Genomic DNA, 15,089 nt, shown 5'->3' with positions numbered 1-15,089 from the left:
AGAAATCAATCAGGAAACTGTACTTCCTAACTATGAATCTCCAAATTTAACACAGTTAGATTTAGTAAATCCCACTCTACAAGCAAAAGTAGCCTATTTCTCCTTGTTGTAGTCCCTTCCTACTCTGTATTTTACCTGATATTTGGATTGCATATTCTGGGTATTGTGAATAACACGATGATCTCCAGCGGGAAAATTCTGGTGACTGGGGAGAACTTGATAATCTTCAGGTAAAATACTCTGGTCTTTGGGTAGAAAGTTCTGGTCCAAATATTTGGATGGGATATGCTGGTTAGTAGGTAGAACATACTGATCTCTGGATAGAAAATTCTGATCTTTAGGTAGAAAATCCTGTACTTGCCATTTGGGTGGAAGCTTCTGCTTTCTGAGGGGAACATGGTGACCTTGAAGTAGAAAATTCTGCTCCTGATAGTCCAGTAAAATATTCTGGTCTTTGAGGAGCACACATGGATCTCCAGGTAGAAAATCTTGGTCAGGACAACTGGGTAAAATATCCTGGTCCTTGGAGAAAACACTATGGTCTTTGGGTAGAAAATCCTGGTTCTGCCATTTTAGGAGAATATTCTGTTTTTTGGGGAAAACGCATAAGTCTCTGGATGGGAAATCTTGGTTCTGACAGTTGCGTAAATTATCCTGGTCTTCGAATAGAAATTTCTGGTCCTGATATACAGGTAGAATGTTCTGGTCTTTGGCTAGAAAAGTCTGGTTTGGAGGTAAAAAATTCTGAGTTTGCAGCTCAATACTCACATCTTCTAGCCCAACACTCTGGGCTTCCAACATATTACCCTGAGTATCTGTCTGAACAACCTGTCCTTCTGGTGGAATAGTCTGGTTTTTTAGCTCAACAGCTTGAATCCCCAGGTCAACAGCCTGAGTAAGAGGCTCAACCCTCTGAGCTTCCAAGTCAACACTGTGAACTGCTTTTAAGTCACTCTGAGATTCTGATAGTCCACCTTTGGTTTCTTGATGATCCTGGTCTTGTGGAATATGGTGAAAGCTCTGAGGATGTACTTGAATTTGCTCTTCCTGTTCCATAACAAATAAGGGATTCTTGAATTTGACTTTCTAAAAGTGAACACAAACATCAAATATAGAATGTCACATAGTAACAACAGTCAAAATTCCTAAAACAATACTGTTGTTAAAGAAATTTCTAAAATAAAATGTGAAATTATAATCTTTACCTACTTAACAGAACTGAAGGAGCTGAGTGCATCAGTCAAAGGACAGGAGCTATTCTCCAGCCAGGAACACCTGGGCTGTGACTAACCTTGCAACCCCAAGCAGCAGACCAAACTTCCTGTGCTGTCTCTTCTTTGTGCCTCCCTCTGGTTAAAAATAACAGAAGAGAGTGTCTCTGGCCTCAATACTATCTTTTCTTCCTGTTTTACATGAGTTACAAGTAACTAATCAAAGCATACCAAGACTCCGTGTTAATGTCTTCTCCCTATTCTAAGAATTGCTAGGTTCACATATTAATTATTAATTAATTAAAGCTTTGTATGACACCCAAGTTATTTCTAGGTATAAAACTCTACGTTTTGTTAGACAAAGTGTGTCATTCTGAAAGAGTGGATGATGCATAGATTAATAAAATCATTTCTCTGTTAAGCATCTTCTTGTTGTATGTTCAATTAATCCAGACAAGAACAATACATCTATAATCCCAAACAAGCACAACAGTACCAGTGACCCCTAGTCCAAGTCACAATAAATTTTCCTTTTGTTTTACCTGAACTCTGCAACAAGACGCATTCTTGTCTTCAGAAAGGAATTCTTCCTGGTCTCCCTGAAACAAATCTTCCCTTTCTTCCTCATTTGTTTTAACTGATGAAACTTCCTCATGGTCAAGTTCCTAAAGAAAATTAAAAAAAAAATTTAAAAAAACCTAAAAAAAAAAAAGACAATGTACTTATTACTGGTAGAAACAATGTAATTTCAATATAATGCTACACTTCAACACACTCTAACAGAACCTTATCAGGGCAGCAAGTGAAATAGAATTAAAGTTTTATGGTAATAGATTGTAGACTGAAAACTATAAAATACTAGTGAAAGAAATTAAAGATATATGAAAAAAGGGCCCGGCGGCATGGCCTAGCGGCTAAAAGTCCTCGCCTTGAACGCCCCGGGATCCCATATGGGCGCCAGTTCTAATCCCGGAAGCTCCACTTCCCATCCAGCTCCCTGCTTGTGGCCTGGGAAAGCAGTCGAGGACAGCCCAAAGCTTTGGGACCCTGCACCCGTGTGGGAGACCCGGAAGAGGTTCCTGGTCCCTGGCATTGGATTGGCGCGCACCGGCCCGCTGCGGCCACTTGGGGAGTGAATCATCAGACGGAAGATCTTCCTCTCTGTCTCTCCTCCTCTCTGTATATCCGGCTTTCCAGTAATAATAAAATCTTAAAAAAATAATAATATATGAAAAAATACCCCATGTTCATAGATAGACATAATGTAAGGATGACAATATCACCCAAACTGATTCAGATATCAGCTGGCCTTTTTTCCCTCAGAAATTAATAACCTAGTCATTAAGATGATGTGGAGAGACCCTGACATGGAAAACATTTTTGAAAAGAAAAACAAAACAAAACAAAAATTTTTTGCACCATTAACCATCCCCGTCAGAATGGCTATTATCAGAAAAACAAAGGAACAAATTCCGCCGAGAATGTGGCTAAAGGGGTCTCCTGACATACTGCTGGTAGGAATATAAATTAGAAAAGCCATTATAGATAACAGTATGGCGATTTCTTAAGAAACTCCTATGATCCAGTAATCCCATTTTTTAGTATATATCCAAAAAGCATGAAATCAATGTACCATGTTTATGACAGTACTGTTCACAGCCAAGGTGTTCATCATCAGATGAACTGATAAAGCAAATGTGGCATCTAAACACAGTGAAATACTATTCAGCCATAAAGGAGAATGAAACCGTCACTGCGACAAAATGGGTGGAACGGGAAGATATCATGTTAAGGTAAATAAGCCAGATGCAAAACAATGATTATTTTTCCATATATACAGAAGCTAAAAACAAAACAGCAAACAAAAACACCAACTCTCTATTTGGATAGAGAGTCCTGATTGCTAAAGTCTGGAAGGAATAAAGAAAGCTTGGGTTATTAAACAGTGGAAGCTAGGTTGGATTCATTAATTGTGATTAGTATATATAATACTAGTAAAAGATGTTAATAATAAGGGAAGTTGGGTGTGGGTTAGAGGGGAACTCATTGAATTACCTCACAATTTTTGTTTTGTAAGTTTTATACTACTCTGAAATTAAAAGCTAAACAGAAAAGACCAACAAGGTTATAGATCTTGTTCTTCCCAATTTCAAAACCTACTTCAGGACAGTGTGACATGCAGAATATACAAAGAACTGAGAGATCAGAAACAAACTCATCTTTCTAGCCAACTGATTTTCAGTAAGAGTATTTTCAGCAAGACAACTCAGTGGAGAAAGAATAGTCTTTTCAAGGAGCAGTACTGAGAGAACATGGTAACAACATGTAGAATCACTTCTCCATTCCTTACATTAAAAGTTAACTTTAAAAAAAAGCGGGGTGAGGCAGGCATAGTGTCTCAACAAGCTAATTCTCTATCTGTAAGCACCGGCATACCATAAGGGCAGCAGTTCATGTCATAGCTGTTCCACCTCCCATCCAGCTCCCTGCTGTGACCTGGGAAAGCAGCAGAGGATGGCCCAAGTCCTTGGAACCCTGCACCCTTGTGAGAAACCTGGAAAAGGCTCCTGGCTTCAGATCAGCTCAGTGCCAGCCACTGTGGCCACCTGGGAAGCAAACTAGTGGATGGAAGATCTTTCTGTCTCTCTTTCTCTCTGTAAATCTACCTTTCCAATAAAAATAAATAAGTCTTAAAAAAAATTAACTCAACAGACCCAAACTTGAAACTGAAATTTTTAAATTCTTAGAATGTATCAGAATCAAATTTCATTAACTTGGGTTGAGCAATGGTTACCAGATACTGCATGAAATGTATAAGCAACAAATGAAAATTATCAAATATACCAAATTAAAAGATTTGTGCTATAAACTATACCATTAATAAAATGAAACAAAAATCTACAGAAAGGGAGAAATAAGTATCAATCTGGTAAGAGATTTCTAGGCAGAACATATAAAGAACACTTACAACTCAATGATTAAAGACAAATAACCTCACTGAAAAACAGTAACAACAAAAACACAGGCAAAGCATTTAAACGGTACTTCCTCTGTAAGAAGTAAATCTGAGCAATAACTATATGAAGAAACAAGAACATCACTGCCCTCAGTAAAATGCACATCAAAAGTGCATGATCGCTTCTCAGCCTTTTGGCTAAGATCAAGTGTAAAAGTATAGTGAAATACCACTTTATTACTCACAAGAATAGCTATAACCAAAGACCAACAATAACATTGTTGGAGAAGATGCAGGGAAAATGGAATCATTATATACTGCGAAAGAAACACAGGCTAACAGTTTCACATAATGTGCAACATAGAGGGGCTCAGAAATTTCATTCTCATATCTATTCAAAAGAAATAAATGTTCACACAAAATGTATACGCAATTACTCACAGCACAATTATTCACAAAAGCCAAGAGGTGGAACTTGCTCAAATGTCCACCAAATGATGAATAAAGAAATACAATGTGAAATATAATGGAGTATTATTTGACAAAAAGAGAGATGCAGTACTGCATACCACGATGCAGATAAACTTTGAAAACAGGCAGAGTTAAAGAAGATAATCACAAAAGGCCACATACCAAATGATTTCATTCATTTGGAGTACCCACAATAGAAAAAGCTATAAGGATAAAAGTGGGAGCCAATGTTGTGGTGCACATAGTTAAGCTATTATGCCTGCATCTAAGATTGCAGCAACAGCTGGAGCACTCAGCTGCTCCGCTTCCACGGCTTCCTGCTAAGGTGTCGGGCAAAGCAGCGAGGGTGGTCTGAATCTTTAGGTCACTACCACCCACCGGGGAGACCTAGATGGAAATCCAGGCTCTTACCAGTCCGGGCCAGTTCTAGGAACTGCGTTCATTTGGGGAGTGAGTCAGCAGACAGAAGATGACATTCTGTGTGTCTGTGTGTTCTATGTCACTCTCCTCTCCAAATATATAAATAAAAAGACAAAAAGTAAACTAATTGTTACCTTGGACTGGGTTAGGGGAAGGGTAGGAATGTAGAGTAACTGATTCTTCTGAGAATGCGGTTTCTTTTTTCAGAACAAAGAAAATGCTCTAAATTAAATTCTGAGGACAGTCACACAGTTCTGAGTATATTAGCAATCACTCAATTGGATACTTTTCATTGCATGATATATGATGTATGTTTCAATAAAGCTGGCTAAAAAAAATCCATACATTATAATTTTAACCCTTAATTATTTCCTAAATTAGCTGTGAATAGTTCTAACAAACCATTGGTTTTTCTCTTTCCTCCCTGCATTCCCCTCCCTGATTTTCCCTAAAGCTCTCATATGTACAGTAGCTAAAAGACGCTTAAAGGGGAACTCGCCTCTTTTTATCCTGATGAATCCTGGTTTCCTAGAAACTGCCCTCAGAGGGAAAAATCAATGCAAATATTAATGGCCTAGGGAAAGTAATATTATCATGACATTAAGCTAAGTTTTTATGAGGATATCTGGAATGATCTTAGTACGTAAAAAGGAACAAACAAGGGTAGGCATGTGGATCATTGCGTAAGACACCACTTGGGGTGTCTTGGATTGAATCCTAACTCTGCTTCCAACTCCAGCAGGTGACTCCAACTGAGCAGATTGGAGGGAAAGACTTGATAAAACTGATTAGAAAATTTCACTACTCTTAGCTCATTCCCAATTATGGAGATGTATTTCTGTTATCTTACACACAAACACAGACACACACAAAACAACACTATATTCTGTGAAACCAAGTAGTCAATTCAAATACACTATCATCATTATCATCATCATAAATTATCCTTAAATGGCATCTCTGACGTAAAAAAAGCTGGCTTATACAAAGATGTTATCTCAAAGTTAATCCTCCTTTCTACTGGATAATTATTTCAGTCAGACCCGTGAACAGTACTGTTTCTGGAAAAAACAGAGTATGTTCCAAACACTCCAGCAGCTCACTCACTAGCATCTGATAACTCCTTCTGTTCTGGACTAGTTAGAAAGTATTCAATCAAACTTTCTAACAATATCTTACAGTCAGTCTATTAGCCCAAACTATAAAATTGCCAAATCCACAGTACATAAAGCAATTATTAAGAAAATTTTAAATACAAAAGAAACTCCATCTCAAAAGCCACAATAATGCTACAAAAAGGCACCCATAAATAATGCATTTAGGATGGGCTGCATATTGTGGACACACAAAATGTCCACTTATTTTCCAAAACTGAACTTGATAATTCTTAATTACTGCTGAAGAAACACAGTTTAGTATTTGACAAATGTTTAGATATGTAATGAAAATAAAATGTAATCAAGCACTGCCTAACAACGTTTTAGTCAACATGCACAGCAGTGGTCCCATAGGAGTCTACTGACTTAATAGCCCTTAGACTGTAAGTTTACCACATGATGCTTAAAAACTGACAAAATGGCCTAATACATATTTCCCTGAATGTCTTCCCTTCATTAAGCAACACATGACTGTAAAACATAACCCAGGAGAACACAATGGAATGTATCAATTAGGAAATAAAACTGTGAGAGAACGAAGAGACAGACAGCCAATAATGCCAAAAAAAGTTACAAAGTTTATTTCACTAGATTCTGCCTATCAAAACTTAAAATTAATACCAAAATCATGTGAACACAGGAAAACACATGAATTTGGCATCCAAATTTCTGAGTAACAAAATAAACAAGCACTCCAACAATGTCATTTTACCATTGTGGGTGTAAATATTCTAGCTCCACAGCGAGGTTCCAATTTCCAATTCTAATCTTAGATTTTGAATCCCAAAATTTTATTTTTTAAAAAAATAATAGTATTGGATTTCTTTTTTGATTAGAAAGTAAAATATGTAATTGCAGAAAATTTTAAAAGCAAAGAAAGAAAATAAAAACTACTAAAACAATATCCAGATAGTTGGTATGAACTTCTTCCTTACTTGCACGTTTATTATCTCTCTCTTTACTAGCATAGCAGCCCCTTGTGGGATCTTTGTCTATCTTTTCTTTTACTTTTATTAATTTTTAATTTTATGATGCAATCTGTAGGGTCTGGGATTCCCCCCTCGCCAATTCCCACCCACCCTTACTGATGTTCCCCATGTTCTTACAATAGGATAGTCCTTCAAAAGGAGTTATAAACCCATCACTGTTACTTAAGTGTATCCCAATATTGTTGGTACAGACAATGTCGGATAGTCCACCATCCCATTGTCCAGATATGTCCAACTGCTTCACGGGAGTCCATCTTTGATTTGCAAGTAGGGATGCATGTTGCATTGTATCTTCACATCTGGATATGGTAGTCTCTACTACTCCATCACTATAATTCCAATTTGCATGATGGTTTCCTTATATTAGATAGAACATATGGTATTTGTCCTTTTGGGATTGACTTATTTCACTGAGCAGAATGGTCTCTGCTTGGGACCATTTGGTTGCAAATGGTAGAATTTCATTCTTTTTAACGGCTGAGTAGTATTCCACGGAGGAGATGTACCACAGTTTCTCTAACCACTCCTCTTTGGATGGGCATCTGGCTTGTTTGCATGTCTTTGCTATTGCAGATTGTGCTGCTGTAAATATAGGATTACAAAGTCCTTTCTCATATGCAGTTTTCATTTCCTTTGCATATATTCCTAGGAGCAGGATAACTGGGTCATATGGCAGGTTTATTTACAATCCTCCAAGCACTCTCCATATTGATTTCAATACTGGTTGTACTAGCCTGCACTCCCACTAGCAGTGATGGTGGTACTTTTCTCCCCAAATCCATACAGTAGGTGTTGTTAGTAGAGCGCTGAATGTAGGCGAATCTCACTGGAGTTAGGTGGTACATCAATCTGATTTTCATTTGTACCTCCCTGACAGCTAGGGAGTCTCAGCATCTTCTTATATGTCTGTTAGCCATTTGAATCTATTCTTTTGAAAAATGTGTGTTGATTTCCTTTGCTCATTTTTCCACAGGTTTTTTTTTTTTTTTAAATACTGTCCCGGGGCTTCTGAAGCTGTTTGTAAATCCTGAATATCAATCCCCTATCACTTGTATGGTGTACAAAAATTTTCTCCCATTCTGTTGGTTCCTTCTTCACTTTGTTAATAGTTTCCTTTGCTGTACAGAAGCTTTTCAGTTTCATGTAATCCCATTTGTTTACTTTGTCTTTGACTGCCAATGCTTTTGGCATCTTTTCTAAGATGACTTTACCCATTCCTAATTCTTGGAAAGTGTTTCTTTTAATAGTTTGATGGTTTCTGGGTATAGATTTAGGTCCTTGAGCCATTTAAAGATGAGTTTTAGTATAATGTGATAGGTGTGGGTCTTGCTTCTTAATTCTGCAAGCTGCTATCCAGTTGTCCCAACAGCATTTGTTGAATAGAACAGGCTTTTTGCATGGACTGTTTTCACTTTCCTTATCAAATAGTTGACTGTACATGTGTGGGTTCCCTTCTGGTGTTTCTATTCTGTTCCATTAATTTTCTTCTCTGTTTCTGTACCAGTAGCAGAATGCTTTGATGACCAATGCTTTGTAGTATGTCTTGAGGTCTGGAATTGTGATTCTTCCAGATTGATTTTTATTCTTTAGGATAGCTTTGGCTATTCGTGGTCTCTTATGTTTCCAGATGAACTTCTCTATCTTCCTTTCTAATTCTGAGAATGTTGTTGGGATTTTGATTGGGATTGCATTGAATTTGTATATTATTTTGGTAATAAGGATATTTTGATTATGTTGATCCTGCCAATCCAGGAACATAGTAAGTTTCTACATTTTCCAGGTCTTCTATTACTTTAATATTTTACAGTTTTCATCACAGGGGTCTTCCACATATTTAGTTAGCTTAATTTTTAAGTATTTAAGATTCCTCTCCACTATTGTAAAGGAAACTGTACTTAAAATTTTTTTCTCAGCCATGGAATTATTTGTGTACATTAGTGCCATTGATTTCTGTTTTTTAATTTTGTATCCTGCTTCTGTGCCAAATTCTCTTATGAGTTCCACGAGTCTCTTGCCTGAGTCTTTTGGGTCTCCTATGTAGAAAATCATGTCATCTGCATATAGGGATAATTTCAGTTTTCCTTTTCCAATTTGGATTCCTTTAATTCCTTTTTCTTGCCTAATAGCTCTGGCAAGGACTTCCAATACTATATTGAAGGGTGGTGGTAACAATGGACATCCCTGTCTAGTTCCAGATTTTACTGGAAAGGCTTCCAGTTTTCCCCATTTAGTATGATGCTGGCATTGGATTTTTGGTAAATTGCTTTGATTGTGTGGTAGAATGTTCCTTCTATACTTTTCTGGCTCAGGAATTTCAGCAAGAAGTTGTGTTGGATTTTACCAAGTGCCTTCTCTGCATCGATTGAGGTGATCGTATGGTTTTTATTTTTCAGTTTGTGGATGTGATGTATCACATTTATTGATTTGCGAATGTTCAATCATCCATGCATGCCTGGGATGAATCCTACCTGGTCTGGGTGAATGATCTGCCTGATGATCTGTTGGATCCCATTGACTAGTATTTTGTTTAGGATCTTTGTGACTATATTCATCAAGCATATCATTCTGTACCTATCTTTTTCTGTTGTTCTGTTATCTGGTTTTGGTATTAAAGTGATATTGGCTTCATAAAAAGAGTTTGGAAAAATTGCCTCCCTTTCTATTGTTTGGAAAAGCTTGTGGAGGATTGGGGTAAGTTCCTCTTGCAACGTTTGGTAGAATTCAGCAGTGAAGCCATCCAGTCCAGGGCTTTTCTTGATTGGGAGAGTTTTAATTGCTGATTCAATCTCAATCCATGTTATAGGCCTATTTAGATTGTTAATTGATTCTTGATTCAGTTTTGGTGGATTGCATATGTACAAAAATCTATCCATTTCTTCTAGGTCTTCTCATTTGTTCGCATATAGTTGCTTGTAATAGTTCCTAAGAATTCTCTGTATCTGTTGTTATACTTCCTTTCTCATCTCTGATGCTATTGATGCATATCTTCTCCCTCCTTTGTTTCATTGGTTGAGTTAGTGGCACATCTATTTTGTTCATTTTCTCAAAGAACCAGCTCTTTGATTCATTGGTCTTACGTATAGTTCTCTTGGTCTCTAGTTGGTTTATTTCCTCTCATCTTTTGATGAATTCTTTTTTTCCTACTAATCTTGGAATTGCTTTGCTGTTGTTTTTCCAGTTCCTTCAACTATAAGGTTAGCTCATTTACTCAATGCCTTTCTAGTTTCTTAATATAAGTATTGCTTGAAATGAACTTTACTATTAACACTGCCTTGATACTGTCCTATAAGTTTTGATATATTGTGTTGATGCCTTCATTTGTTTAAAGCGATTTTAAAATTTCCCCTTTGATTTCCTCTCTAACCCACTGCTCATTTAGTAACATATTATTCAGTCTTCATGTGTCTGCAATTCTTCCTGGGTAATTTGACTTCTTGGTCTCTAGCTTCACTCCATGATGGTCTAGAAGATACATGTTTGGTCTGTCCTAAACTTCGCGAAGTTCAGTAAAAATCATGCTTGAATACTATAAGCTGCTAAATATAAAAATGAAAATAGACATGAGACAGCTGAACAGCAGCCTATAACCATTTTAAGCTGTATAGCAGCTGGTCGTGTATAAACTAAAATTAAAATGTCAATGAACCAGTCACAGGATGTGGTTAAGAAAACTTGCACTTTCTAACATATTGGTCACTCAATCCCATGTCAACTAACTCCATGATGTTGTAAACTGTTGTTGATGTTATGTTGTGGCTTTTCACTGGAGGGGATGATTTTCTGCCAGCTCTACTTCCAGACCAGGGATGGTCTCCCAATGAAACTGTTGAATTTATCTGGACAATAAGATGCTGGAGTCTCTGCAGGGTCCATGCAAGCAATGAAGGAATCATGACTGGATATGAACTGTACTACTGTAACAATATGGAGGAATTCAATATGGGGGGAAGGCATTTTGGAGGGGTTGGGGGAATCCCAGAGCCTATGAAACTGTCATAAAACAAAATTTTAAAAAAAAAGATCAAAGAAAGAAAATTTATTGAGGCTTGTTCTGTGGCCTATAACATGGTCAATTCTGGAGAAGGTTTCATATACTGATGAAAAAATGTGTATTCTCTGTAGGATGAAATGTTTGGTAGATAACAACTAAGTTCATTTGCTCTAGACATTGGGTGAGTTCTGTTGTTTCTTTGCTGAGTTTCTGTCTCTTTAATCTGTCCATTGATGTTAGTGGGATATTAAGGTTCCCCATTATGATCGTATTGAAGTCTATTTCTCCCTTTAAATCCATTAATGTTTGTTTCACGTGGCTAGATGCCTTGGCATTTGGCACATATATATTTATTTTTTTTAATTAATTTTTTTATTAATCATTTTGCATTATGTGACAGTTTCATAGGCTCTGGGAATCCTCCCACCCATCCCCCTCCCCTCCCCCCTGGTGGATTCCTCCACCTTGATGCAGCATTACAGTTCAAATTCAATCAAGATTCTTTCCTTGCAAACATATACCAAACATAGAGTCCAGCTACTTATTGTCCAGATGGGTTGAACAGTTTCTTGGGGAGACCATTTCTGGTCTGAAGTTAGAGCTGGCAGAATATCATCCCAGTCAATTAAGAGTCCCAATATAACATCAACAGCAATTTGCAGCATTAGGGAATTGACATGGTTTTGAGTAACCAGTATGTTAAAAAAAAAAAAAAAGCAAGTCCTAACCACAACCTATGATTAGCTCATTGACATTTCAATTTTAGTTTATATACAGGACCGGCTGCTATATACCTTAAAATGGCTATAAGGTACCATTCAGCTGTCTCGTGTCTATTTCATTTTAGTATTTAGCCATTTGTTGTGTTGAAGTATAATTTTGCTGATCTTGGCAGATTTTAGGATAATCTAGACTGACTTGTAACTCTAACAAGACATTTGTCGACATTTACGGTGCAGAATATTTTCTTTTTTTTGGGGGGGGGGTGGTGTGCAGGAAAATCCTCAACACCATGGTGATGAGTAACTAATCTTTGTGTCCCACCCAGCGAGGCATGAGCCAATCCACGCCAGCTCTTTCCTGTCAGATTTCAAGCTCTACTTTCTGTTGTTTGTCTATTTATTTTAGGTTTTTTTAGTTTGTATGATTGTTTGTTTGCTGTGAGGGGTTTTCGAAGCGATCCCGATGGTCATTGCGAGGGAGGGCGGGGGTCCAGAGGTGGAGCCAGGCTCGGACCAGAGAAAGCTCTCCTCCCTGGTCCCAAAGGATATTTGTTGTTCTTCTGTTTCTGTGGACCGCTCAGGGCTTCTGGTTGTCTTTCCGATGATGTTGGTTTCTGCACGGTAGTGCTTGGACTTCTTCCATCCCCTGTGGAAGCTCCGGTTGGGGGTGGATGACCTCAGAGTACTCGGCCTCCGAGGGCATCCAATTCCCTGTGGCCTCCTTGGCAGTTGGGATATAGTCCTTGTTGCTCGTATTAATAGTTTGTGGTGAAGGTCTGAGAGTCTTCATGGTTGGGATCCAGGCTTCCTCCTTAACACCTGCTCCACTCTGGAATTGGCACATATATATTTATTGTAGTGATCTCTTCTTGCCGACGGATCCTTTGATCAGTATATGGTGTCTTTCTTCATCTCTTTGAATGTTTTTTTACCTCTTATATCATCTGATATAAGAATGACTACACTTGCATGTTTTTCCTTACCATTTGTTTTAAATATCTTTTTCCATCTTTTTGTTTCTTCTGACCTTTGCTGGTGAGATGTCTCTCCTGTAAGCAGAGGATAGATGGGTTTTGTTTTTGATTCAGTCCTTTAATTTACGGTGCTTGATTGATGAGTTTAAGCCAGTTACATTCAATGTTAATATGCACAGGTAGCAGTTTGGTCCTATCATTTTAGCAATGGATTATTCTTTGATTGCTTCTGTTAGCCTTTTAGTGGGATGTTCTCCACATTTGCCTTTGGTTTTGGTAGTTGCTATTCCTTTTTTCTTTCACAAGAACATCTTTGAGTATTATTTGTAGGGCAGGTTTAGAAGTGAATTCTTGGGCCTGGCGGTGTGGCCTAGTGGCTAAAGTCCTTGCCTTGAACGCCCCGGAATCCCATAGGGGCACCGGGTCATATCCCGGTAGCTCCACTTCCCATCCAGCTCCCTGCTTGTGGCCTGGGAAAGCAGTGGAGGACAGCCCAAATGCTTCCGGATCCTGCACCCATGTGGGAGACCCGGAAGAGGTTCCTGGCTCCTGGCTTTGGATTGGCATAGCACCGGCCGTTGCGACTCACTTGGGGAGTGAATCATTGGACGAAAGATCTTCCCCTCCATCCTCCTCTCAGTATAGCTGACTTTGTAATAAAAAAATAATAATAATAATAAATAAATCTTTTTTAAAAAAGCGAATTCCTGAAGTTTTTCTTTATTGTGGAAGAATCTTATTTCATTTTCAAAGACAAAGGAGAGTTTTGCAGGATACGTTATTCTGCGCTAAAAAATATTTCCCTGTTAGAATCTGGAGTGTGGTGCCCAGCACCATGGCCTAGCAGCTAAAGTCCTCGCCTTGAACGCCCTAGGATCCCATATGGACGCCAGTTCTAATCCCAGCGGCTCCACTTCCCATCCAGCTCCCTGCTTGTGGCCTGGGAAAGCAGTCAAAGACGGCCCAAAGCTTTGGGACCCTGCACCCGTGTGGGAGACCTGGAACAGGTTCCTGGTTCCCAGCATCGGATCAGCGCAGCACCGGCCATTGCAGTCACTTGGGGAGTGAATCATCAGATGGAAGATCTTCCTCTCTGTTTCTCCTCTCTGTATATCTGACTTTGTAATAAAATAAATAAATCTTAAAAAAAAAAAAAAAAAAAAAAGAATCTAGAGTGTGTCACTCTATTCTCTCCAGGCCTGCAGTGTTTCTTCTGAGAGGTCAGCTGTGAGTTTGATTAGGGTTCCTCTATAGGTCAGTCGATTTTTTTTACATGCATATTTAAGGAATCTTTTCCTTATGTTCAATTGAAGAGAGCTTGATTATCATGCGTCATTGTGACAATCGCTTTTGATTAACTCTGATGGGAGTTCTGTGACCCTCCTGTATATCGTTTTCCAATTATTGCTGAAGATTAGTAAAGTTTTCATTTATTATTTCACCGAATAAACCTTTTAATCCCAGCTTCCCTTTCTGAGCCTGCTCGAACTCCCATAATTATGTTGGGCCTTTTAATCATATCTTTCAATTCTTGGATACATTTTTTTAGCTTGGCCTAGCTCTGCTTCCAGCTTTTCGTTTGCTTCCCCCTGATGACAAGAAATATCTGCCAATTCTGAGATTCTTTATTCTTTTTCATTCGTTCTATTTTTTAGACTCTCCAATGTACTTTTAATTTGCTCCACTGTATTCTTAACTTCTCAAATGTCAGATTTCATTTGATTCATTTCCTGTGTGGCATATTCCTTAAATTCATTGAACTCCTGTATTATATGCTTCTCATTGTTGGTCAGAAGCTTTATAATGAATTTTCTGAATTCTGCTTCCGCCATTTTCTCAATGTCTTCCTCAGTTAACTCTGAGGGTGGTACAGGCTTTTGCTTCTTTACCAAGGAGTCTTTGGTAATATTCATTGTGCCTCTTTCTCTTCTTTTCACTTTTGATATCGGTATTCTGGTTGGCAGATTCTTCTCCTTAGTGCTGGTTTCTAAGATGCATTACCTACAGATCTACAAGTCGATTTTTATGTTCAATCAGCACCCCGGATTAGAAAGATGCCAACTGTTTCAAATAACGGTTTGACAGCAGGGCTGATCTTGTCTACACATGTAGGCCGCTAAGCTTCAGAGTCACCTAGAGTTACCAAGGACGGAGTCTGCAGATGGCCACAATGCAACTGTTTTTTCTGAGGAGCCTGT

At 38.2% G+C, this 15,089-nt stretch overlaps 1 protein-coding gene across 1 annotated transcript in view; it reads right to left on the bottom strand.

Moving 5' to 3' along the window:
- CCDC15 (coiled-coil domain containing 15) overlaps nucleotides 1–15,089 on the bottom strand; it is a 63,214-nt gene that overhangs the window by 33,644 nt on the left and 14,481 nt on the right. Inside the window, exons 6-7 of the mRNA XM_058664058.1 lie at nucleotides 1,754–1,876; nucleotides 136–1,086 (exon numbers count right to left, since the gene is read on the bottom strand). Coding sequence (XP_058520041.1) covers nucleotides 136–1,086; nucleotides 1,754–1,876 — 1,074 coding nt within the window. The remainder of the gene's footprint in view (nucleotides 1–135; nucleotides 1,087–1,753; nucleotides 1,877–15,089) is intronic.

Source organism: Ochotona princeps, chromosome 4 (assembly GCF_030435755.1).
Source record: "Ochotona princeps isolate mOchPri1 chromosome 4, mOchPri1.hap1, whole genome shotgun sequence".
NCBI lineage: Eukaryota > Metazoa > Chordata > Mammalia > Lagomorpha > Ochotonidae > Ochotona > Ochotona princeps.
The sequence above is the reverse complement of the archived record's forward strand: the minus strand, read 5'-3'. Positions and strand labels throughout refer to the sequence as shown.